Source organism: Camelus dromedarius, chromosome 16 (genome assembly GCF_036321535.1).
Source record: "Camelus dromedarius isolate mCamDro1 chromosome 16, mCamDro1.pat, whole genome shotgun sequence".
Lineage (NCBI taxonomy): Eukaryota > Metazoa > Chordata > Mammalia > Artiodactyla > Camelidae > Camelus > Camelus dromedarius.
The window spans coordinates 38,934,380-38,961,012 of NC_087451.1; the positions used below are offsets into that span (position 1 = coordinate 38,934,380).

General features: G+C 43.8%; 1 protein-coding gene across 1 annotated transcript in view; it reads left to right on the top strand.

The window, feature by feature from the left end:
* PITPNC1 (phosphatidylinositol transfer protein cytoplasmic 1) overlaps window positions 1–26,633 on the top strand; it is a 212,178-nt gene that overhangs the window by 92,916 nt on the left and 92,629 nt on the right. The window contains exons 2-3 of the mRNA XM_031468910.2: window positions 13,119–13,267; window positions 25,751–25,839. Of these exons, the coding sequence (XP_031324770.1) occupies window positions 13,119–13,267; window positions 25,751–25,839 (238 nt within the window). The remainder of the gene's footprint in view (window positions 1–13,118; window positions 13,268–25,750; window positions 25,840–26,633) is intronic.

Consider the following 26,633-nt stretch of genomic DNA (forward strand, 5'->3'; position numbering starts at 1 on the left):
GCTGGGTGATGTTGGGCAAGTTACTCAACTTCTCTGTGCACCAATTTCTTCATTTGTAAAATGGGACTAAAAATACTACCTACCCCATAATGTTGTTGTGAGAATTAGATAAGTGTAAATGCTTTAGGACCATGCCGACCCTGGAAAAGTTAGCACTGAGTGGCAGCTTGCATTATTACTTCCGTGATGCATTTTCAGGTGTCCTAGGAAGTAATGAGGTTTTGCTGTGAGCAAGTAAATGTTCAGGATTTGTTTGCAGGCTGTGACTTCCCCTTTCCTTCTTCACAGGCTGGTGCCTCTCCACAAGGAGGGTAAGGCTCATTTTCCACAGGATGCCCGTGCTAGCCACCATTTCTAACCCCTCACACACTCTCCACATGTGTCGTATGATTAGTACATTTGGATGTGCTATCTTAGCTCCTGATTGTAATGTCCAGTTTAGCTCTTTGTTGTCCCCACAGAGTCACGAAAAGACACCACAAGGCTGGGTAGTTCTATCCAGGGTATCTGCTCACTGGATGGTCCCAGGTGTCAAGTACCCGAACAAGCAAGGCCGCCCTTGTCCCATGGGTGGCTTTTCAAGTCACCTATCTGACTTTCTTGTTCCTACAAGTAGTTTAAAACTATCAAAAGTAAGCATGAGACATTATTGGTGGAAATGTAAAGTGGGGTAGCTGCCGTGGAGAACAGCCTGGCAGTTGCTCCAGAGGCTAAACTAGAGGTGCCGCTTGACCCAGCAATTCCACCCACAGGTATTCACCCAAGAGGCATGAAAGCAAGTCCACACAAAGACTCATACACACATGTTCCTCGTGGCATTATTCATAATAGCCGAAAAGTGGACGTTACCCAAAAAGTGATAAATTCGTTCATTTATCACTTGAGAGATCCAATGTGGTAAAGCCATATAGTGGACTATTATTTGGCAGTAAAGAAAAAAAAGAAGGAAATACTAATACATGCTACAACATGGATGAATCTTAAAAACATTATGCTAAGTGAAAGAAGTCAGCCACAAAAGGCCACATATTGTATGCTTCCATTTATATGAGATGCCCAGAATAGGCACATCACAGTGACAGAAAGTAGATTAGAGGTTGCCAGGGGAGAATGGGAGTTACTGCTAATGGGTAGGGATTTTCTTTGGGGAACGATGAAAATGCTCTGGAATTAGTGGAGGCAGTTGTACAACCTTGTGAATATACTAAAAGCTACTGAATTGTGTACTTAGAAAAAAAAAACTTACTAAGTATGAGAAACTACTTAAATCTACTGCAGAGTTCAAAGTCATTTCCAAGATTACTTTTTCAAGAGAAGCTTCTTAAAATAGAAGAAAGAGTGACTTAATCCATAAGAAAAACATGAAAATGCAAATTACCAATAATGGCTTTTTCACCCCAAATCTTTGAATATAAGTCATGCACATTCGATTCTTAAGTATACTCGGCAGGACTGTTTGCTGCCCTCTACATTGTGATTCTGTAATGTACTACATTCCTGGCTGGGCCATCAAAATAATACTGAATGCAGTTCCTATAACAGAAATAGAAGTGTCTCTTCAGGCCATGCTCACCACCCGCACCCCCAGGCTCTGTAAAGTAATCATTCATAGCTGCCTCTTTGTGGTCCCCTTACAGAGTGACTCAACTTATTTCTATATATGTTGGGGAATTTTTGACTTTAAAGGGATTGACTGCACTTTCATCTCAGGTGTGCAACCAGAGCATTTCAGAAGGACACCCTCCAACCCCCTGAAAAATAACCATCTCAGTTCATCAGTGTTTAATCAGAAAGATCTTCTGATTTAAATAAATGATAGAGTTGAAACCTCTCCCATCAGTCCTTATTTGGAAGAGGGATTTGACGTGCCCATGTGCCACCTAAAGTGAGCCTTAACAAGAATGAAAGATCCAAGAAAAGAAATCAGAGTTGAGTTTAAAACATGTGATCTCATCACACCCACTAGGATGGCTTTGATTAAAAAACAAACAAATAAAACCCAGCAAGTGACAAGTGTTGGCAAGGATGTGTATAAATTGGAATCCTTGTGCCTTGCTGCTGGGAATAAAATGGTGCAGCTACTGTGCAAACCAGTTCGGTGGTTCCTTTAAAAGTTAAGCATAGAATTACCCTGTGATCCAGCAATTCCACGCCTACGTGTGAACTCGAAAGAATTGAAAGCAGAGACTCAAACAGATACTTGTACACCAATGTTCGTAGCAGCATTCTTCACAATAATAGCCAAAGGGTAGAAACAACCCAGGTATCTATCAGCTGATGAATTATTATGTATCCATGGTATACACATACAATGGAGTATTTTTCAACCTTAAAAAGGAATGAAATTCTGACACATGCTACAACATGAATGAACCTTGAAAACATTATGCTAAGTGAAATAAGCCAGTCAAACAAGGACACATATTGTGTGATTCCACTTTTATGAGGTGTAGAATAGACAAATTCATAGACAAGAAGTAGATGAGAGGTTACTGGAGGGCTGGGGGGAGAATGGGAATTGCCATCTAATGGGTATAGAGTTCCTTTTTGAGATGATGAAAAAATTCAAAATTGGATGGTGGTGATGGTTGCACAACCATTATGGATGTACTTAATGCCACTGAAGTGCACATTTAAAAACCGCGGAAATGGTAAACTTTGTTAAGCATATGTCACCACAACTTAAAAATGGGGAAAAAAAAAAAAGTCCTGTGAAGAGCAGCATTCCGGTTCATCGTTTTGTCTCTATGGTTTTTTATTTCTCCCACTCTTTGAAAACATGGTGAACCGTATTTCGTCGTGGTGTTGCCTCCCTTAGGAGGACACATACAGAGACAGAAGGATTACCACCTGTTGATACAGCAAGGACAGGACCACCATTTGGCCTTAAAAGTACCACTTGACAGAATCTCTCTCCAGGTCATTAGAGTAAGTCTGAGATGCCTCAGAAAGGTAGATTTTAAAGTGGTAGCAATTCCTGGAAAGGTACCCTGTTTACCCGATTTTGCCTGTCTTTATTAACTGTCTCAGGAGAGCAGGAGCTGACAACCCCAGACTTTTCTCCATCAGTCATCTGCTTCTTCTTACCAAGGAAGAAACTGCTGCTATTGCTCAAGAGAATGCTGCCTTCCCTGCAAGCAGCTACGTACCCTGTGGCTGCCTACAGGCCACAGGTACCACTACAGGCATGCGAAACCTGGGGCCTCTCTTCCAAAGTAGGGGTGAGGAAAGATGCTGGGATTCTCCAAACTTAGATCCACAGATATAACTTGGTCAGAGCCCCCTCTCCTCGTTGCTAGTTAGCAGAGCCCCGGAACCTCTTGCCGGGCCAGATAGCACTTAAGCAAGCAAAGGGGTTCAGTGACCTTCCAATATTACTGAGATCTTGTTGTTCTAGGCATGAAGTGGCTTGAATAATTCTTTCAAAATATTAAGAACTTCCATTGTTCAAATGTACATGAAGCAGCAAATGCCTCTCTTCGCATTCAGTTTGCCCTTCTGTTCTCAGAAGGTCTCATAGACACTAAAAGTAATTGCTGTCATTTGTGCAAGTATATTTCTGGTTTTAACCAAAACTAGAGCCTCCCTGATGCTGTCGGTCATTTTCCTAAAGGACTGGTAGAGGCAACAGGCTTTCCAAACAGGGGTTTTGCTAATTCTTGAAAGACCATGCAACCCCCATAAAAATAGACTTCTCTCCTAGAAACACCTCTGGTTATGGGGCCAAGGTTAAGGAGATGAACGGGGTGGGCGGGGGCAGTGTGACAAGGAGACGGTGCAGGATACATTTCCCGGGAAAGTTCTGTCTCAGTTTTCTCCCTTTTCAGTCTCGTGATTGGCTGTGGGTTTCTGTTCTGTAGTAAACACAAGAGCCTTGATTGCTTTCTAAAGGTCAGACCTGTCACCACACCTCTCCATTTACTTGAGTTGCGGACGGTTTCACGTTTCTCAACAAATGGTCCGGTAGCTCTGATGTAAGCCTCAAGTTCCTTCAGCTCGTAGCCTTGTGTCTTCAAGGTGGAACTCGGGAGACCCTCCTCTTTGGCAGAGACCAGGTCGACCTTGTTCATAGCTCTGCCTCCAGTCTCTGCAGGGCCTGGCACACACTGAATGCTTATTGAATGCATAAACCTGAATGGACAGGACTCTCGAAGATCAAAAATGTCCCCAAAACCAGTGTCTAGAGAAATCCCATGTTCTGCCCCAGGGGCCGACTACCCTTGTGGTTTTGAGCTGAGCACTGGCAGGTCCTGTCCTTGACCTCTTTGTGGTTCTCCATGGTGCTCACCGATGGCTAATGTGTTCAGCTTCTCATTTATCCCTACAAGGAGGTGACACCTCTTGTTTAGCTGATGCTTATAAAGCAGCTTATACACTGCAGGTTATCATTTTGGCTTTTCAAGTTGTGCATCAGATGAGTTCTCAGAGCTAGAATACCACCCCCAAGGATGAGTCAGTGTTGGAAGAAGTAGATTAAATATGGCTTCTTACTTTTCATACGCCATACCCTCCTGTGCTCAGTCAAGTAGGTTATGCTCCTAGATAGCCGAATGGACTAGAAACAACTTGCATGGTTTTGCACAGCCACAGGTGTAGAGTTCAGCTCGTACCAGCACGAAGCATATCCTGAGCCCCTCCCTTGGCACTGAGTTGCTCTGTTTCTATTCAGTTCAGCCCAAAACTTAGGACGGGTTAAGCACCAGTGTACAATGCTGTTTATATTAGTTTGTCACAAAAGGGGGATTTTTGAATTAAATATCGATAACCCAGCTCCTTCTTAAATCTTTTTATCAGCTTTTTCATTCCTGCACCCTGGCTTAATGACACAGGTATTATGTAAACAAGGGACCTCAGAGGGCTGCTTATAAAGATCCAGGAGAAAAGATAAATATGTGGTGATGCACTGATATCCTGAAATATGAGCTGCAGGTTTGTATTTTCTTTGTGAGATCGGATATTGGTTTTCGTGCTTTATTGACCTGCCAGGGAGAGATCTGACGAAACACCGAAGCCGAAACAGCGAAGAACTTTACACCTTTTTTTTTTTTTTTTTTAAATCTCCCTGTCTGCATGGAGAAATCTCAGTGCTGAATCACAGAGCCAGACAGACTGAAGGGTTAGCCAGTAACACCTTTGCAGGACACAAATCAGGTCCAGCCCTTGGAGGTAAAAATACACACTATACCTTCCCAAAGGAAAAAAGAATTGGAACTGGGCTTGCTGTAGAGTGGCTCTCAGATGAAACCCCAGGCTGAGGAGCAAACGGAGGGGCTGAGCTGTGAACTGTGGCAATCCTGTTCGATAAGAAGCTGGTGTTCTCGGTGACCTGCGTTCAGGTTGGCGGGATCAGAATGCGTTCATATTCGGTTAATCACTCTTTCTCTTCTGTCAGGATCTTTGTAACATTGTCACAGTGAGCACTGCGTTGCTTGGGAACATTAGCAACAGGAATCCTCCAGAATGCTAATGTCGAAGACATTTAGGTTTAGGGCACAGCGAGCCAGCCTTCTCCCCTGGCCTGGCAGGAATCGGGTGCCTCGTGCAACGTTGCCTCTGGGGAAGTCATTTTCTGCTTCTGTCCCCTCGGCCCAACACCATCAAATAAGCTTTTCAAATAAGCTTCCCAACCAAAGATCTGTCACATATAAAAGTCTCTGTCCTAAAAACAAACGAACAAAAAAACTTTTTCATAATCATAAAAGTAGAATCACTCTTAGATAGCCGCCTTGAGGTGGGAAGCAGGGGAGCCACACTCACGGAGAAATGACATGATCCCAGTTTTTTTTAAAAACTGTGATAAAATATATTTCACAGAAGGTCTGCCATTTCAACCATTTTTTTAAGTGTACAGTTCAGTGGCACTGAGTGCATTCACACTGTTGTGCAACCATTACCACCATCCATCCCCAGAACTTTTTCATCACCCCAAACTGAAACTCTGTCCCTATGAAACGTTACCTCCCCATCCCCACCCCCAGCAACCACCAGTCTCTTTCTGTCTATGTGAATTTGGCTCCTCTCTGGACATCATAAAAGTGGAAGTTCCCAAGCTTTTTATAATATTTTGGGAAGTGTTTGATCTGACTACCATCTAATAAAATTTTTACAGAAGGAAATGATAGTCTTGGGCAGACGGCTGAGCCTTCCCTGACTTTTGCATTGTACGGGTGTATGGCAGATGCCTTGTTCTCTTGGCTTTTATAGAACTGTAGCAAAACAGAAACGAATGAAACAGATCTTCAAGTCCCAGTGAGATGTGTTGCCAAACAGAAGGAGCAATAGCCACAGTGGTTTGTGTGTGGTTTTACATTTTACGAAGCATACTAATTTGCAAGTTTTTTCACACTTGATTCTCACCATGTCCTGTGGGGTATTTTATTAGTCCCCTTTTAATGATAAGAAACTGTGACTCAGATAAGCAAATTGTCTTGGGCTACAAAACTCATCAAAGGCAGAATCAGGACTTCGGCTGCAGGTTTTCAATTTTAAAAACTCAGTGCTTTCCACCGTAGCACACTGTGAACAATTATCACCTCCTTGGAGGTCCAGGTAATGCCAGTCCTCAGAAAGAGAGAGCTTCTCCAGAGGTACCCCTAATAACCTGTGCTCTACCTCGCTAGCTTGGAAACACATGGAAACCCTTGGCCTGACCAGCCAGCCTCCAAAGTCTTGTTGTTGATGGCCTGACTCTCCCTCCCCACGGGTCTAGTTGAGTGCTTAGACCAGCACAGTCCAACAGAAATACCTGAGCCACAAATGGAATTCCACATTTTCTAGTACCCGCATTTAGAAAAGAAGTAAAAAGAAACGGGTGAAGTTAATTTTTAAGACTGTATTTTAGTTAACCCCGTATCTCCAAAATACTATCATTTCAAAATGCAGTCAATATAAAAATTATTAATAAGCTATTTTACTTTTGTTGTTGTTGCTACTAGATCTTCAAAATCCAGTGTGCATTTTACACCTAACAAGCAATCAAGCCAGATGCTAACATTTCATCTGAGGTACCAGATGTGAATTTAGATTTCATAAAAATTTCCGGTTTAAACGGTAGATTTCATGTACCCAAGGTGTTTCAGGCATATGTAAAGGTTTTTTCATAGCTGAATTGAGGATCAGTTTTAAAATTTAAGTTCATTAAAGTGAAAGGAAATTTAAAAGTCAGTCCCTCTGTTGCACAGGCCACATTTCAGATGCTCCTTTGCGCATTTGGCGAGTGGCCACCATACCAGACAGCACTGGTCTAGGTGAACAGCTAAGCCTGGCCCAGACTGGGCTCAGTAGTGATGGATTAGACAGGGTTCAGTTCAGCAACCTTCTTCTGTAAAAGGCTAGATGGTAAATATTTTCAGCTTTGCAAATCACACAGTATCTGTCGAAACTACCCAACTCTGCTGTTGTATCATAAGAGCAACCACAGAATGAATGAGCATGTCTGTGTTCCAGTAAAACTTTATTTAAAAAGGCAGAAACCAGGCCACATAGTTTGCTGACTGCTGGACCAGAGCATTTGTCGCAGTGCCTCAGTTATGCTGTGAGATTTTAGAAAACCATTGGCTTTAGTCTCTAGTTTTCTGAGATGAGGATGTTAAAATCTGGCCTCATTGTATCCCCTTCCCTGCGTGTAATTACAATTTTGGCACCATTTGGCATGAAGACTGCTGTGCATCTGAGTCTTGGGTGATGTTTTATCTTTCAGACTCTCTCTTCAGGGGGCTCCTTGTGTGTCACGAAGCAATTGCTTCATTGTGCTTTGAGGTCCATGTATTAAGAGTGGAGAAGGCTGGAAGAAAGAGCGAAAAATAATGATGTGAATAACATGGGACACTCCCAAGAATGCCAGCTTGTATCACCCTCTGCTATTCCCTCTCCCCACAGAGCCAGAGTGAGACAGGCAGGAATCACACATTTCACAGATGGAAACATACATGAGATCACATTAAGTCAGTGGGATGGATATTTCTCCATGGTCATTAGGTTGAATGACATCCATCTATTTTGATGGTAAAGGAAAGTAGATGTAAATTCTGATTCCTGACTTGAGGTCTTGAGTCATGTCAGATAATAACTCCATCCAGACTGGGTAATGTTTATTGCAAAACAGTGGTTCCCACCTTTCACACCATGACGTTTGGAAACTACTGGAGGACAAGAAAGGGGACAGGGAGGGAGGACACAGGGATTGATAGGAAGGAAGATGACCCCTCCTTGGTTCTTTAGGGTGGGGGAGTATGGGAACCTGGCCTCGCAGCTATCTCTGAAGCTCAGCCGCTGGGGAGAGGGGTAGTCAAGTGAAAATCAGTCATAGCTTGGGTCCAGTACTTCTTCCCCAGCAAGGATGATGTTTAGGTGTTGTTGGTGGTCAGTTAATCCCTTACCACACTCAGGAGTTTTGTCTTGGGGTCACCTTTTCTAAAATCAAGGCTTGGTTTGAGGTTGAACCGTGTTAAGTGCCTTGGTCATGCCTGGTCACAGAGTTTGCAAAAGTACAAAGCGATGAAACCGCTTGACTTCTCCAGGCACGTTACACAACTCTGCCCTCCCTCAAGTTCTGCAGCTCTGTCAAACGTGCAGCGCTGCGTGCAAGTGGGGAAGATCTGAATTCCCATGATGTTTGACTATGGAGATAATTATTTGGGGTAGCTGTTCTAATGATGGCTCACACGGAGGCTCAGCCCTGCCGCGCAGAGCTGTCTCTAACCGTGATTGTCTGTAATGATGATTACCCAAACTCTGGAATTACAACAATAGATTTGACAAAGTTAGAGCATAATTGCTCCACCATTCCATATGTGAGCACAGTTTCAACAACTTTGATCTCTCAAATGATATCGGACTTCTGTTATTCATCTTCTGAAATAGCCAAGTTCAAAGGCAGTGGCTGTGAGCCATCCCTCTTTTTCCGTCATAGTGAGATCTAGATCTGTTAAAGCAATGCACCTGTTAGAGAAGTGAGGGCCGAAGTCGAGTGGAGAAGAAAGAGCCCAGACCCGTGGTGTTCCAATCCCAGCTCTGCCACCTCGAAGCCACATGGCAGGAGAAGCCGCCCGCCTCTCTGAGACTCAGCTTCCTGATCTGTAAATGCCTGCCTGGCTGAATGATTGTGAGTATTAGACATGACTAGGAAGCATCTAATTGGTGCCTCACACGAATAGACAATTCATTAATGAAGCTGTACTCTATCAATCACCACCACCACCGTCATGAATTCTGTTATCAATTCTCTGGCTTCAAAGTCTTCAGAATCCTTTGGAGTCTGTGGATTTTGCAGCTTTCATTTGACATACAAGTTTGTTGGGAGTTGGGAATCTGTGATGTGGAATTTTCACTAAATTAGGGATGGAGCTTTGCAAGAAATGAGTATTAAAAAGGAAAGAAGAAACAGCCTCCTAGAGATGGAACATTTTGGTCTGGGCACCTTTGGAACTGAGCAAGTACTAATGAATGCCTTCAGCACTCTGCCCCCGTGGTTCTCAGCTTTTATTGTGTGTTCGAGTAAGACCCCCAACTTCCCTCTCCCCCAGAGTCTGAATGTCAAAGGGCTGGGGTGGCCTAGGAGTCAGCATTTTAAGGAGTATCTCTCTAGTGACTTTGAGACAGGATTTAAGGACTGTCTGTCCTGCCCTGTCCCCCCTGAGAAAGTTCTGGATGCATGTGTTTGAGTCAGTTTGTGGTTTGAGACCTCTGCTTCTGGATGGCCCAGTTCAGATGGCCACAACCAGCAGAGCAGGCCTGATCTGCTTGGGAGACAAAAGTGACAGCTGCACAGCCCTTGACCATTGCAGTGTCTGGGAGCTTGAGTGTCCTGACACCCCAGCAATGTCACCCACGTTATTGCATCCAGCGCCTGTCGGTCGCCCACAGGCTGACGCTATCTTAGTGAGCTAAGGCTGGTGTCTGCCCTGTGATGGTTCATTCAGGAGCCGCTCGAATGATCAATGAGGCTGGGCAGCCAGGCCCTCCTCTGGCTGCTGGTGAATCAGCCGCCGGCCGCCTCGGCCCTTTCCCCTCCACAGGAAGCACTTGAGCTGGGTACAGCCAGGCTGACTCGCATCTGGCTAATGGCTTTTCTGTGTCATGCTTCGTCCTGGGTCCCATACATTTTCCTGCATGAGAGGGTTGGAGCTCCTGAAGATCGTCTAGGGATAGACTTCTGCCAACCCCCCCCCCCCCAAATAAAACCCTTGGCGGGATTTTGTTTTAGGTGTATCTGCTTCAGAAGTGGGGTCAACATTTTTTTTTTTTAATTGAGGTTGTTGACTGAAGAAAAGCACACAACTTAAAACTTGCCAGTTAAGTTGTATTTGGGGAGCTTACTGAGGGCTAGAGCTGCAAGGAGCTGCTCAGAAAAGGTAAAGGAGGAGCCAGGATATACAGGAGTTTTTGCTGGGGGACAAAAAAAAAAAGCATGTAGCTGAACATCAAAAGATTACTGCTAATCACAGAAACAGACATCTCAAGTTAATGATTTTAGTGCTTTTTTATGTATGGGAAGATTCAAGAGTCTGGGCTTGGTGAAATTATGCCTTAGATATGCATCTTAATTATCTAGGGTCAGTATCCAGAGCACAGAATATTTCCTGTTTTTCTCTATTGCGAATTCCCTTCAGGGTGCGCCTTCTGAGTTGGGGGCTGGGGTTTGGTTCCAGGGGCTGATGGCTTGATGGCAGAGAATATTCGTTGTCTACGGGAATGGTAGGCCACATTCCCTATCCACAAGGTGGAAATCATAGAACACAAAATTAACCATTTAAAAGTCAGTTCAGTGGCAGCTAGTGCATTCATAGCATTGTGAGACCACCACATGTATCCGGACCCAGAACCCTTCATCACCCCAAAAGGAAGCTCCGTGTGCATTATATTAGTTTGCTGGGGCTGCCGTAGCAAAGCACCACAGAATGGGTGGCTTAACCAACCAGAATTTTAAGGTCTCACAGTTGTGGGTGGTGGAAGTCAAAGATAAGTTTCAGCAGGGCTGGTTCCATCTGAAGGCTGGGAGGAAAGGATCTGTTCCAGATCAATCCTTGGCTTGTAGACAGCCATCTTCCTGTATCGCTTGACCTCATCTTCCTATGATTGTCTCTAGGTCCATCCTGCCCCTTTGTATAGAGAAAACAGTCCTACTAGCTTAGCGCCCACCTTAATGACCTCATCTTAATTTGATTACCATAATTTTATCACCAAATAAGGTCACCCACTAAGGTACTGGGACTTCAACATGTGAATTTTAGGAAACACAATTGAACCCATAATACCCACTGAGCATGATCATTATCAGTACTTCCTTCCTTTTTGTGGCAGAGTAGTATTCCACTGTAAGTAAATACTTACTTTTTGGGACACCAAGTACAAAGAAACTGCCAGTGGAATGTCCACCCCCAGGGCAGCTGGGCACCCTGTTATAGGCTTGTGTGCCCAGCTGCATAAGGAGGAGTGTTGATCTTACAGGTATATCTCACAGATCTCCAATCTGTGAACTTTTTCTCACTGTCTTCTTGAAAGAGTGTTAAGTCAGTCTTGATGAGCTAGGAAGGGAAGGACTTACTAACGGGAAGCCAAGGCACACTTCTGATCCCAAAATTTGTTTAAAAAATAAATTGTACATTTGATTTTCCTCTCTCCTCTTCCTGCTCTAACCCTCAGCACTGGCACTCCCTCCAAGCGCACACACACACACATTCACGTTAAAAGCATTTTGAATGAAGACCCTTCTGGGAGGGGGTGGGGAGGGCATGGCACAGACAGGGAAACACTGCTCTTCGAGAAGAGCCAGCCAGCGACTGTTCCCATTGTCATGGTTACTGGGCTTGGTCCCTCCGGCTGGCCTCACACCAGAGCCTTTGCCATTCTCTTCACACTCCCCTCCCTGCACCTGCTTCAGAGTGCAAGAGGGACCTTTGGACATGTGTGTCCTCTCAGCTTCAGAACTGACTGCACTGTTGATTTGTACATTTCACCTGCCCCTTAATTTAAAATAGACGAGAGCCCTACATCCCTGCTGGCCTGGGCCCTTTGGGAGTAGCCCAGAGCCATTATTGTCTTACTGTGAACGCAGGCCCCTTCCCTCCATCCCACGGGCCTTGATGATGATGACACTGTGTGTTGTTCCACGCCAGTTCTGTGGGGAGGACCAGCGCAGGGCCTCATCCCTGCCTCCTGACTCTGAGCAGACTTCCTTGGTGCAAAAGTCATTTTACTCCTCCCACCCTCCTCTCTCTCTCTTTTTTTTTTCCCTCCATCAAATTAGTTTTGTCACTTTGGAAGTTCACTGGGTAAAGAGATGCCTGCTGGCCCCAGGGTTTTCAGAGAGGCAGGAGGGAGAGAGGAACAGTTCAAAAATGAAGACAGGACAGACAGTGTTCGTATTACATGTTATTGCATATCATCATTTTCACGTAAGCACATGTGGCTTCTGAGACCTCAGGCTGTATTGTCCCACACTTACTGGAATTGGATAAAAAAGACTTACAGATACTGTTGATTTTCCTCCTTGTGGGCCATACTTTAGAACACAGTTTCCACTCATGGTGGAGCTGGGGAATCTGGAGTTTTTAAAAGCCTCCAGGTGATTCTAATGTCCAGCCACCTTTGAGAACCATCATTCTAGGGGACAGAGGCCTCCAGGAGAGTTGAACACTTTGAGAGAGGTGATGGGAGAGACAGGTGACATCTAATCCTCTTGTGCCCAGCAATGCAGTTAATTAGGCAGAAAAAAGGGACAGAAATAACACACCTTAGCCTTTTTGCTAAGCAAAATAGGACTTTAGCTCCATTTAACCCTGCAGAGCCAGAGTGGAAAGGGAGACTCCAGCGTTCCGACCTCCCTGCTGCTACCCATGGGTTGATTGGCTGCCAAACCTCAAAGACCGCCAGCCACCCCAGTCAGCATTCGCCAAGGTGATGCAAAATGTTCACAGGAACAGGCTGTTTCTGCACTCTACTCACAACTAGTTCTCTTCCTCCTTCTGGAGGAAAAGTAAAACATCGGCCCATGTGTCTGCTTTCTTTTCTCAGCAGAAAGTGCTGATGATATGAGTTGCACGCAGCACCATGGTGGAAGGGGGCTGTTTTCGAAGTGGGCGGTGGGGCTGACCCTTCTGTCTCTGTGTGTCTTGCAGTACAAAATCGGACAGCTGTACATGATCAGCAAGCACAGCCATGAACAGAGCGACCGAGGAGAAGGGGTGGAGGTTGTCCAGAACGAGCCCTTCGAGGACCCTCACCATGGCAACGGGCAGTTCACGGAGAAGCGCGTGTATCTCAACAGGTAAGTCCTAGCAGCTGGCGCGCCACCTCCGGGCACCCTCCCCACGTAAGACCATTCGCGAGAGAGGTCGTGACCGTCACCTGGCCCCATTGCACCCAGTCCCACTGCACCTCTAGTGAGAGAGTCCGTGACTGTCAGGGATGAAAAGGTGACTTGGAAAGTCTTTACATCCACCCTCCAAAACTGCCAGTCTGGTTGCTTCCAAAAGCAGAATCCCCTGCGTTCTGCAAAATGGTCCTCAACTGCATTTTCGTCAGGCGGAGCTTTCGTCTTACTTCTCTCAACCCTTCCAAGACATGTTAAGATGAAATCTGATCTTAAGTTGAGTAAAGGACTTTGTTGTCTCCCTCGGTTCCGTGTTGACAGTAGGGAAGAGGTGGCTTTGCCTGTAAGTTGTAGAGAAGCAAGTGCTGAAAATGGCCGCATGCCATTGGGGTCTTAACCCGGTAAGACTTCCACTTCCTGCCAAGTGACCACTCAGGCGTCCGCAAAGGGAATTGACAAAACCAGCAGTCACCTGTGACCACAGTGGTATGCAGTACGCAGGTGGTTTCTGTTTCTCAAGAGGACCCATCCTTCCCCAGGTCGAGGTTGTCATCTCTCCTTTGGAAGGGTGAGGATTCGAGGATAATAAACCAGCACTAATCAGCACTAATGCCACTTCTGCTTTGAATACATTCTTTAATCTCTTGCTATTTTCCTATCGCTGATGGTATAACTGACTGTAGGGGCCTCTCTGATCTTCTCCCCATCGTACAGCCCCCTCCAGGCCACCTCCTTCCTTTTGCTTCTTTTCTGGGTCAGAATATTACTTGTAAGTAACTGTCTGCGTATGTGAACCCGAGTATGACCACTCTGGTCTTTGCTATCATCTCCATGAATACTCTTTACCACCATCTCTGGCCTCTCCTCTTGGCCTATTTGTGGTTATCCGGGAAGCACTTCCAACATAATAGCTGGACCATGCCCCCAGTGTATGCACTGACACTTGTGAATTTTTCTCTATTCTCAGTGCTTTGACCACGGCGAGATGTATCTGAAAGGAGCCGTATTTGGATTCCTCCGTTCTTGCATGACCTTCACCCTCTGACAGGCTGAAGGGAGGGTTTGTGTTCTGTCCATACACTAGGGTGTGTGGAAGTCTTTCATGCCAATATCCTGACACTAAACGCCTTGGGCTGATTAAACCAACACGTTTTAATCTGCCCAGGAATGCAGTCCCAGGAATTCCTGAGTCACAATGAAATGCAAATGAGATTGATCCTGTTCATCTATTAGTAGCTGTGAATTCCCAGGATTTGGAAGCAGTTCAGCCTGCAGCCAGCTGTTGATCTGCAGGCGTAACTGAGCTCTGGATCTAGCCTGAGGATGGTTTCCTTACAGAGAGGTTTCTCAACATGCTGCTTTGGCATTTGTAGTGCGAAGGGTGTAAATCAAATATTGAGCAACCATCACCTCTGTTGAGCAAAGGGAATTGAGGGAGATGCAAGAAAATAGATTCAAAACTCCAGAAAATTTCATTTCTTGGCAGATGATTGTGTTTTCCCAAGTGACTGCCTGGGGAATGTTCCCTATGTACCAAATTGAAGAAATTAGAAAACTTTAAAACTTTTCCTGAAACAGAACAAGAAATGTCCAGCTGTCTCTGTCATGTCTTTTTTCTCCAGCAAAATATATGATATTTATCTTAAAGGAGAATAATAAACATTAGTAAGAGGGAAATTTGTTATAAACAGAATATCTGGACCTCCAGGAATAATAACTAAAAAGATTAATATAGACCCTCCCCCAACCTGGTATGACAAACACAAGATGAAATATAACAATATAAAGCTGAGTTCAAAACAAAGAAAGGGAAATCCTCAGGTACTAGAGATAAAGAGGAGGCTCTAACCGGAGTAGGAAGCAGATGAGCTAATAACACTGAGGAAGCTGGGAGGTGTCAGAACTGAGTGTGAGCCCTGACATCTAGGGGTGGGGGGTGTCATGCCCATAAGGGGACAGGAAATGTGGCATTGGCACATGTAAATGAGGAGATGGGACTGAGAATCGAGCAAAAAAAAAAGTCATTTTTGACAGTCAAGGACTAAATTACTGCTCAGAGACGCACATTGAAAGAACTACTAAAGAGTGTACTTAAAGTAGAAGGAAACTGAAGCCAAGGAGAAAGAGGGGTCCCATCTAGAAGTAATAATAAACAAAGAAGTTGGTAAACATCTGGGCAAATTCAAATGAGCATAGAATGTTTCCAAAATATGAATAATGAGTATTCAGAGTTATGTTCATGGAATTTAAATAACAGATGACAATAACAGAAGATAAGAGGGTAGTAAGTATAGTAAAAAAAAAAAAAAGGTGCTCTAAGTTACTCATATTATTTGGAAAAAGGAAAGAGATGTTTATTCATTTAAAAGAAATTTGTTTTGGTGGGGAGGTAATTAGGTTTATTTATTCTTTTTTTTTTCAGTGGAGGTACTAGGAATTGAGCCCAGGACCTCATGCATGCTAGTCATGCACTCTATCACTAAGCTATACCCTGCCCCCTCATTTTAAAAAATTTTAAGGAAAATGTACATATTCAAAATGTAAAGATAACCTCTAAAGGAAGAGGAAAACAATATGTAACTTCCAAGAGAAAACTTGACCAATCCAATAGAAGGCAGAGGAAGAACAAAGGGAAGTCTCCAAAAAGCATAGTAAATAGAAAGCATTCATTTGTTTGTCAGATAAATCAAAACATATCAGTGGTCACAATAAAGGTATGTGTATTAAATCCTAAACCGGAACCTCGCTCAACAAATGTATCAGAACACTGACAAAATCACAAGTGACCTGAAGTTATAATGGGAGATTTTAACCCATTTACTAAACTAGCAGGTCAAAGTAGACAAATAATTTAGCAAACATAGGGAAAATGTAAAATGACAGAATACCAAGCTTGATCAGTGGGCGTTAATAGACCTGGGAACCAACATGCCTTTCAAACATATACGAAAGTATATAAAAACTGACTACAAAGGAGGCCAGAAATCAATCTCAACAAATACTAATAGCATATGGATCCTGTTGGCTGATTACAAAGCAGGACAATAAGAAATTGATAAGAACAACAAACTCCCTCATCATTTAAAAATGTAAAAATTTCTAAATACGTCTAAGTGTTCATGGGTTGAAAATGTCAGATACGTTCCCAGCCACCTTTGTAGCTAGGGATGGCATGTGAGCCAGTTCCAGCCAATGAGACGTGAGATTTTCCTCTCTGAGAAAATGGAAAGATGTTCAAGAGAGGCATGATCTGCTTCTAAGAAGGGGGAGGAAATGCATGACAACTGCTGGGAAAGCAACTAATAGTGCCTACCACATGAATCTTGACAACAAAACTGAACAATAACTGCGCAAAAAGGAAACTTACAGACCAATCTCAGTTAAGGCCTTAGGGATGAAAATCATATATGAAACTTTAGCAAATCAAATACCTGAGTATAATAACCAACAACAACAACAACAGCAGCAATAATAATTCATGACTGATCAGATTTACCCCTGACTGTTAACATCAATAGGAGAGTTTGACAAGATTGCTGGGTATAAAATTCATAACACAAAAATCAGTAGCACTATTACACAGCAGGAACAGCAAGTGGAAAAAGTCATTTTTAAAATTTCAATTTATAAGAGAAAAAGAAACTTAAAGCTGCCCAGTAAAAAATATACAAGATACACAAAATCTTTTTGGAGAGAAATATATTTCAATGGAGGATGTTTTAAAAATCCTAGACAAATGGGAATATTCATGGATGGGGAATTTTTACATAAAAGTAAACTACTTGGTAGTCACAAACTAGAGTTGACCCACCTCAGGTAAACCCATGTCCTGCATGCGCAGGGCATGGAACTACCACGTTGGTGAGGCTGCTTTGTAATTTGTTACATGAGTGTTCAAATTGTCCTGGTATTGGGGGGAACCTCTTAATGTTTCTTGTATTCTGATCAAAGTAGGGTTCTAGGCCAACTGATTCCAGCATTTGTAAGTCCATCTGTCCATCTTATGAGTGGTGTCAGGGAGGAAGAGCTTTTCCTCAACCCCATGTAGTGTTGGTAATTGGGGGCCTGTGCATTAAACTGAAACTGACAGATTAACGGGAGAAAAGACAAGTTTTTATTCATGTATATAGGCGAGAGCATCCAGAAAATTGTGACTCAAATGGATGTGATTTTAATTTTAATAGGGGAGGAAGAGAAAAGGCACTTATGGGAAAACAAATGTCTTTTATGAAAAATAAGTGAGGCCTTAGGAGAATGGATGGGAGATAAGATAATTTTATGACAATGTCTGTTTAGGTGATTTTTTATCCTGGTGCTTACTTCTTATCTCTGGTGATAGGAGTCAATTTTCTCTGATTGTGGAACTCCTGGAAAGGAGATTTATGACAATTAAGTTATTTTGGGAGGTTCTGTTTTTGTGCAGATAAGAGGAGTTCAGAAAAAGTGTCTTCCTGTGATTGTTGATTCTCAAGTCTTCAGCTCAAACTATTAAAAAAACAAAAAAACAACCTACAGAATGGGAGAAAATATTTGGCAAATGATACAACTGACAAGGGCTTAATTTCCAGAATACACAAACAACTCATACAACTCAATAACAAAAAAACAAACAACCCAATCCAAAAATGGGCAGAAGACCTAAAGAAGCAATTCTCCAATGAAGGCATACAAATGACCAATATAGGCACATGAAAAAATGTTCAAATGCTAATTATCAGAGAAATACAAAACAAAACTACAAGGAGGTATCACCTCACACCAGTCAGAATGGCCATCATTCAAAAGTCCACAAACGATAAAGACTGGAGAGGCTGTGGAGTAAAGGGGACCCTCCTATGCTGTTGGTGGGAATGTAGTTTGGTGCAGACATTATGGAAAACAGTGTGGCGATTCCTTAAAAAACTAAAAATATACTTACCATATGATCCAACAATCCCACTCCTGGGCATATATCTGGAGGAAGCTAATTCAAAAAGATACACGCACCCCAGTGTTCATAGCAGCGCTATTTATAATGGAAACAACCTGAATGTCCATCAGCAGATGACTGGATAAAGAAGCTGTGGTGTGTGTGTGTGTGTGTGTGTGTGTGTGTGTGTGTGTGTGTGTGTGTGTAAATACTACTCAGCCATAAAAAAGAATAAAATAATGCCATTTGCAACAACATGGTTGGAGATTGTCTTACTAAGTGAAGCCAGAAAGAGAAAGCAAAATACCATAAGATGTCACTTACACATGGAATCTAAAAAAAAATGACACAAATGAACTTACTTACAAAATAGAGACAGACTCAGACATAGAAAACAAACTTATAGTTACCAGGGAGGTCAAGAAGGGGTAGAGGATAAATTGAGAGTTCAGGATTTGCAGATACTAACTACTATATATAAAATAGATAAACGACAAGTTTCTACTGTATAGCACAGGGAACTATATTCAGTATCTTCTAATAACCTATAATGAAAAAGATTATGAAAAGGAATATATATATACATGTATAACTGAAACATTATCCTGTACACCGGAAACTAACACAACATTGTAAACTGATTATACTTAAATAAAAAAAATTTTTTTTTAAGTCTTCAGCTCAAAATATCCTTACTGCACTGTGGTGGACCTCTTCCCTGATGACAGGGGAGTGGGTCCTATGAGTTGGACTGGCAGTAGCTAAGATATTCCAGTGCCCACTTAATAACTTACATGGAGATATATCAGTGTCCTATGGATCGAATTCACGAGCTGGCAAAATAAGTGGATTCTCTTCCTTACATCAATCTGTGTGGGAAGACAAATCATACTCAGAAACAGCTTTATTGATTTATTACCCAAAGCAACTATTAGAAGCACTGGAAATACTCAGTGCCTGTGTCATCAAGGCCTCCACTCTGAGTCTGTTTTGAGCAGAAAGGGCATTTCTTGGAAGGATGTTAGCAGCCCACAGAATTATCTGGAGGCTTGAGAATGGACAGCTATCTGGGCAGCTCCAAGGGGCCAAGAGCAGCAATGATGACGCCATCTTTAAGTCCAACCAGATCTTGTCATTCTGCCGTCACCATGGCTGCTGTGGGCAGGTTGGTCTGAATTGTCCTCTATTTTCTTTCTATCACTTGTTCCAAAATCCCAAACATAAGCATCCATTGAGTTCCCAGTCCAAACCAGGCTACCAGTGGGTGGGGAGAGGAACTTCCAGACTGTTTTCCAAAGCGGCTGCACCGTTTTGCACTCCTTCCAGCAATGTATGAGGATTCCAATTTCTCTACATGATCACTGACACTTGTTAACGTCTGTCTTTTTTATTACAGCCGTCCTAGTGAGTATGAATTGGTATCTTGCTTGGGTTTTGATTGGCATTTCCCTAATGACTAATGATATTGAGCATTTTTTTCATGTGCTCATTGGCCATTTGCATGTCTTCTTTGGAGACATGTCCGTTGAAATCCTTTGCCCATTTTTAAATTGAGTATAATGTCTTTTTCAAATGCCATTTATCCTTTTAGTTCTTGCCTCTTACCTCCCAGGATTGTGGTGTTGCTCTATTCTCTGGCCCTTCCTGCAGCGTCTGATACATACACTCTTGGGTGCAGTACATTTGGGTAGCTGCCTAATGCCCTTAGAACATTACATTAGCAATAATACATTAGTGCATCTGGTGGTTGTCCTTGAGCCTTTGATCCAGTTCAGTTAACCAAATAAGTGGTATTTCTTGGCTTGTCTTCAAAAATCCTGGTTTCAACTGGCATCCAGGGAAAGGAGGCAAGATACTAATCAAACTCTGAAATAGTGATTCTATATAAAACCTGTCCTCTAGAATCCTATGAGGGTAGGGCTCTCCTTTTGTCCCCTTTCATTTTTACTTCGTCTACAGCATCTCTCCAATCCCTTCCCACTAAAGCCCACAAGGGGAGAGAATCGGGGGTGGGGGCAGAGGGGCACTGGAGAAAAGATAGAACCTATTTTTAGGCTTGTTTATCAGTCATGAAGTGTCGTGTTCTTCCCCCACTACGGCTGCTGGATTAATTAGGCTGTGCGGGCAGCTGCCAGTCAGGGAGGGTTGCCAGCTTCTAATGGTGATTCCGCCTAATGCCTGAATCAATGTGCATGGTGAGAACGTTTTTCCCACTCCCTGGCTCTTGCCTTCCAAGGCCACCTCTCCTGGCCTCTAACTGCTCTGGGTAGGAGAGGGTACAGCTCCCCTAAACCATGAATCCTGTTTAACTGGACAAGCAAAGCTGCCAGCCGGTCACTTTACCTGCCAGCTCATTGGCAGAGCCTCGTTGCTGTGGCTTGGGTCTTTCTTTCACATGTCCTCTTCTGGTTCTCCCAGATCTTCCCCAAAGTAAGAGCTCAGTGCCCAGAGCTTGCGTGGCAGTGGGAAAGCCCACTGCCCTGGTGACAGGTCATAGAGGAAATGCTGGAGCCAGAGATTCTGACCTAAGAGCTTATTTTCATGCTATTTTGAAAGAATCTTCATGGTCGTTATTGACTTCTAAATATCCAGAGATGATCTTCCTTCATTCCGAAAATATTTAATGAGCACCTGCTGAGTGCCAGGCATCATTCTAGGCGCTGGCTGGCTGTGCCACAGTGAACAGGACAAAGGGCCCTGCCCTGGTGGGACCTGCAGTCTAGTTATGAGTGACAGACAGTACACAATTGCTATATATAAGAACATGGTATATTTTAAAATATTTAGTCATATATTCTATATAAATATATATTCAATATGTGTCTATTGAATATAATATTAATTCAATTATTTAGTAGTATTTTTAATATAATCTGGTAAAAATAGAGCAGGTGAGGGCCTTCTTCCCGACATACCTTTCAGTCCATGCTATTCTACTTGGTCCCCAACTCAATCCTTAAGAACATGCCAGGGGTTCTCATGCTGCCAGGCCCCCTGGCTTCTGCCGCCTCAACTACTCCCATGAGAAGAAATCACAGAAACGGGACATGAGGCCTGGCTGGAATCTGACAGAGCATCCAGTCAAGCAGTTTCCACCTTGATTCTGCCTCGCTCCTGACTGACGATGCTGACACATGTGGCCGGCTCCCCTGGGTTCTCCCCAGCATACCTGCCACGTCACCCTAACACTGTCCATGCGGAGCCTTCTATGAACCGGCACGAGGCAGGCCTCTTTCCCCAGAATCTCAGCATAAACTGCCTTTTTATAGGAAGAGCAGTGGCAGTGTCCAAGTTCAAGGAACTCCCTGTGGGCGATGTCTTTCACAGGTGATAGCTGTAGTCTGGAAGCTCTGATCATCTCTTTGCTGCAATACAAAGAATTACATTAAGATCAGAACGAAAAGACCAGCCAGAACAGCCATTAAGAAGAGTAAATAAATAAATCCAGCAGCGGAGAAGAAATTTAAGATAGCTCAGAAATCACTGTACACAAAACAGGATAGGAACAACTGATTATTATCAAATAATTGCCAAATGCCAGATTTGGGCACAAAGAAGAAACAAAAGGTCAGAATATCCCTCTTGGACCAGTAGGAAATGAAGGTACGAAGGTAGCATAGTCCTTTTAAGAATCACTTGAATGAGCTGCAGTTCTTTGAGCCTAACCTTAACACAGACTGGCTGGTTTCAGGTGTGCAGTACAGGAGAAATAACAAAATTATTTTGTGAGCTGGGAAGGACTTTCTACTGAGAACGTTTAAGTCCAAAAGTGTCTAGTTAAGACCATCATAATTCTGACCCCTGTGGAGAAAATGAAATTAGACTCCGTTTAGACCAAATTTGGCCTGATGACGTTCAAGAACTCCTGAAGCCAAAAAATATTCCCAAATGAGCATGAACTGCAACGTGAGATTAGATATCCTGGAGAATTTGGTGATAATCTGGATTATAAAGCGTCAGAGGGGAGGGATGGTTTAGATTTCAGTTCCAGAAACTCTTTATGAAGTTGACAAACGTTCTTAACCTGAGGCCATTTTAGATTATGCCTGCCGGTGGGGCCTTCTTGTGATCCCTGTGATTTAGGGAAACCTGGGGAATGTCGGAGAGGGTTGCAGTGATTATATCCACCTATGTCCAGCGCCAGGATTCTCAGCCTCAGTGCCGTTAAGATCTGCGTCCAGATAATTCTCTCTGAGATGGGAGGGGGATGGGAGGATCCTGTCCTGAGCTTTGTAGGATGTTGAGAAACAGCCTGGCCTCTTACCACTAGATGCCAGCAGCATCTCCCCCAACCTCCTGCCCCCAGCCAGGACAGCTGAAAATGTCTCCAGGCTTTGCCAAATGTCCCCTGGGGGGAAGAAGTTCCATACCCCTTTTCCATTGAAATGAGAACCACTGCTATAGGGTGACCAACTGTCCCATTTTGCCTAGGACCCAGGAATTTTGTACCCTGGGGAGATAGGTCACTGGGGAGTCTGGTCCTGGCCAGTGGACCAGGAAGACATGATTCAAATTGTGCCACGTCTCCAGAAGAGATTCTTGTTTGATGCCTGGTAGTGAGTTTGAGTGACAGGCTTCTCCTTGGAATTGTAGGCTGTGTGACAGTCTACATCGTGAGAGTGACAGCAGCAGTGGGGACTAATTTAATTCCATTTTCCTTTGCTGCCCTGATAAATCATTTCTGCAGGGAAAATTTTTTACATTTTACTTTCTCAGACAAAAACGATTTGAATAATGATGTGCTCTGGGGAAGTCGGGGGCTAAGAGAAGGTCTGTAGTGGGCCTAAAAATATTTAAATAGCATATCATGGAACTCATTCCAACGCCTCCTGCACCTGGCGTGGTAAATGGCTTATACCAGAAAGGCCTCCTTCCTGGACTATTTAGAAGAGGCACGTAAAATCGTATCAGCCATCTTGCTAAATGTATGTTTTAGGGCATCTCATTGGAAAAGGTGATTGATCATAGTGCTGTGTATCCTGCATATGTTGGTGGATGAAACAGCTAAAATAGAGATGTTAGAGCCTGGCATCCTGACCATTTACATATAGGACAAGTCTCAACATGAATGGAAATTTGCCAGTGTTTGTCATCTTCCTTCCAGAAAAATGATTGCTGCTTAGGTATGGTTCTACTGGGAGGCTTTTTAAATGATGGAGGAAAGAATGAGTTAGGAAGGGAGGGGGACTCGGGTGCCAACGTGCTATGCGTGAGGAGCTAGTGAATCCGGGGAGGGGTGGGGTGTACACGGAACATCTCCCCCCAAGAGGAAAGTGGAGAAAGGGCTCTAATGCTTGTGGGGAGACAGAAGTACTTTGTCTAAGCTAAACAACGCCTCGCTTACTTTGGGGAGATTCTCCAATCCCGTTTCAGTTCATTAAAAGCATAGGGAAGCCACTTGCCTGTGTGTAGAATCCACATCTTCCTGTATTACCGACTGGCATATCGCCCTGGGGCGTAGGCACAAACGGGAGGGAACCCGGGGGACGGGGTGCTCGTGACCATTTCCCGCAAGCCAGCCCGATGCAATTTTCCCACTCGATGGTGACCCCAGTTGCCCTCCAACTTCAGGGACTGACAGAATAAATCCTAGGCGAAAGCTATAAAAACCCCCGTCAGGAAGCAGCCCCTTCCTTCTGAGCAGTGTGAGGGGAAGGTAAATGAGCAGTTACTGAAGAGAGGATTTTATAGGAGTGAGACAGTCTGCATTAGAGCAGCAAGAAGAATTGTTATGTGAATTCTAAAACCGCTCCGCCCGCCCCTCACAGCCCACCTGAGAGCAGTGGCCTTCCTCTGACACTCACTGCTCCCCAGGGGGGGCTCTGAGTCTCCCCACTTGTTTCAGCCCTGCTAAACGGCCCAGAGCTTTCACTGGGTTAGGTCTGGCCAGCCTTTGAAAATACATATTTGTCTTTTAAAAAGCAGGGCCTGGAGACTGTCAGAAATAAGAGAAACAATTTGAGAAGACATACAAGGTAACACAGTATTTTAACAGCTCTGGATGTCATTTTAAATTCCATGTCCAAGAGGGGTTGGGGATTTGGGGTTCTTTTAGCTTGACATCCCCCTCTCTCCTGGCTCTAACAGCTTGGAATTCACAACTGCTTCTCGATGCTCTTTATTGCCAACATGCAGCCCCCAGGAGCTGGGAGTCTGCGTCACCTCTCTGGGTCTGATGTACTGCTAGACATCAGTGACCTAGACACTCGGCTGTAGGCACCAGAATAGGAAAGAAACAAAATGATAGTGTCTAGAAAGACAGAAAACCCCAGGATAGAGTGTAGGGGGGAAATAAAATCATGCAGACATATTTAAGGGATATATAATGCTCTATATTTAAATACACTATTGAAGGAATTCTCTGGGCCTGCACTATGCTGTAGTTTGCCTCAGAAGGAAGCAGAGCAAAACAAAGCAAAGCAAAACTGGATCAGTCCTTGGTTCAACAAAGGTCTTGGGACCTGCACCCTTGGGTTTTCCTGGTTTTGAGAATGTTTTCTGCAAATGGCTGCCTGGATCCCCGCTTCAGAAGAACGGCTCTGTCATTGCATTAATTTCCTGGGGCTGCAGCGACAAAATGTCGTAAACTGGATGGCTTAAGACAACACACATTTATCCTCTCACAGGATAAAGGCCAGAAGTCTGAAATCAAGTTGGTTCCTCCTGGGGGAAAAATCTGTTCTGTGCCTCTCGCCTACCTTCTAGTGTCCATGGCAACCCTACATGTTCCTTGGCTCTAATCTCTGCCTCCATCTTCACATGGCCATCTCCTCTCTATATGAATTTGTGTCTCAAATCCCTCTCTCCTTTCTCTTATAAGAATACCGGTCATTGGTGTTGGGGCCCACCATTAGGGTGATTGCATCTTGAGATCCTTAATTATATCTGCACAAACTTTAGTTTCAAATAAGTTTTCATTCACAGGTACTGGGGATAACATGTGGATATGTCTTTAGGGAAGGCACAAGTCAACTGACTACAGTCATCAAGGGGCTAGATTTTATTCCTCTTCATGTCTCTGAAGTTGCTGCTCTCTGTTGCTTTAGTCCATTTTCAAAACATCACTCAGATGGATTGTTAAACTGATGCCTGATTCTGACGTTTGCCTCTGTCCCACCATATTTGGCCTTGAACATCCCCTCATCACCACTTCCACCATATCACTCCTAGGAGACAAAGGCCAGGCTGGCCAAACCCTCCAGACATGGCACCTCCCAAGCACTGAATTCTCATGTCCTTGTAAATCAAATCAAAAGAGGACAGGCCTATAGTTCTATGAGGTCCCCTAAACCAGGCTAGAACCTTCTGCCTTCACACATTTGAAGAGCACACGAATACGAGCTGAGGACGATTTAACTACGGTGAAGACCAGGGAGATGGGGAAGGGGTAGCTGTGGAGAGAAGAGCAGAGACAGAACTTCCCTGATTTTTCTAGCGGTCAGTTTCTCCAGAAAGACAGGGTAGCAAAGTGAGGCCATGTGGCCAGACTCTAATTACTTTTTTTTCTTTCTTTCTTTCTTTCCTCTTAGCAAACTGCCTAGTTGGGCTAGAGCTGTTGTCCCCAAAATATTTTACGTTACAGAGAAGGCATGGAACTATTATCCCTACACAATTACAGGTAAGTCCTTTGGACACCCAGGATGTCACGTGTGTACATGCAAGGACGTAGCAGGATTCAGACTGGATTATCCAGGCAGGGACTTGGGGGAGCCCTGTAATATCTCCCTGACCCTTTGCCTTCATACTTCTTAGGTCAGCACTCTTCCTAGCCGAGGGGGGGTGGGGAGCTAAACCATTCATTCCATCTTCCTTCTTAAACTGATTGTAGTAAATAGCACATGGAAGAAGGAAAGGAGGCTCTTTTTAGTGACATTTCTAGAAGTTCCATTATCTTTATTTCTCCATTTTCTCAGTAATCCCCAAATGATTTTGAAGTCTAGTTTGTTTATAAACAAGTTGGTGTTTTTTTTTTTTTTTTTTTGACTTGTTTGCTTTAGAACCTACCCCGCTTCACCCCGGCAAAATAAAACTTGACTATAATTTACTATAAAAGGTTCTGTTGGGTCTCTCTCTTCCAAACTACTTCCTTTGCAGTTGGATAATATGAAATTCTTTGTCACTGTCCTTCTCACTTGTAGTGGAGTGATAACAGCACTCTGTGCTGATACTGAACTAGAAACTATGGGCAAAAAATTTAGAAGGTTTGTTTCCTGCCCTCGAACACACGAAAATTCAAGATCCTGAGGGGAGGGTATAGCTCAGTGGTAGAGCGCATGCTTAGCATGCCCAAGGTCCTGGGTTCAACCCCTAGAACCTCCTCCAAATATAAATAAACAAATAAACATAATTATCTCCCCCTCATATAACAAACAAAAAAAGAAAATTCAAGATCCCACTTGAATATCATCATAA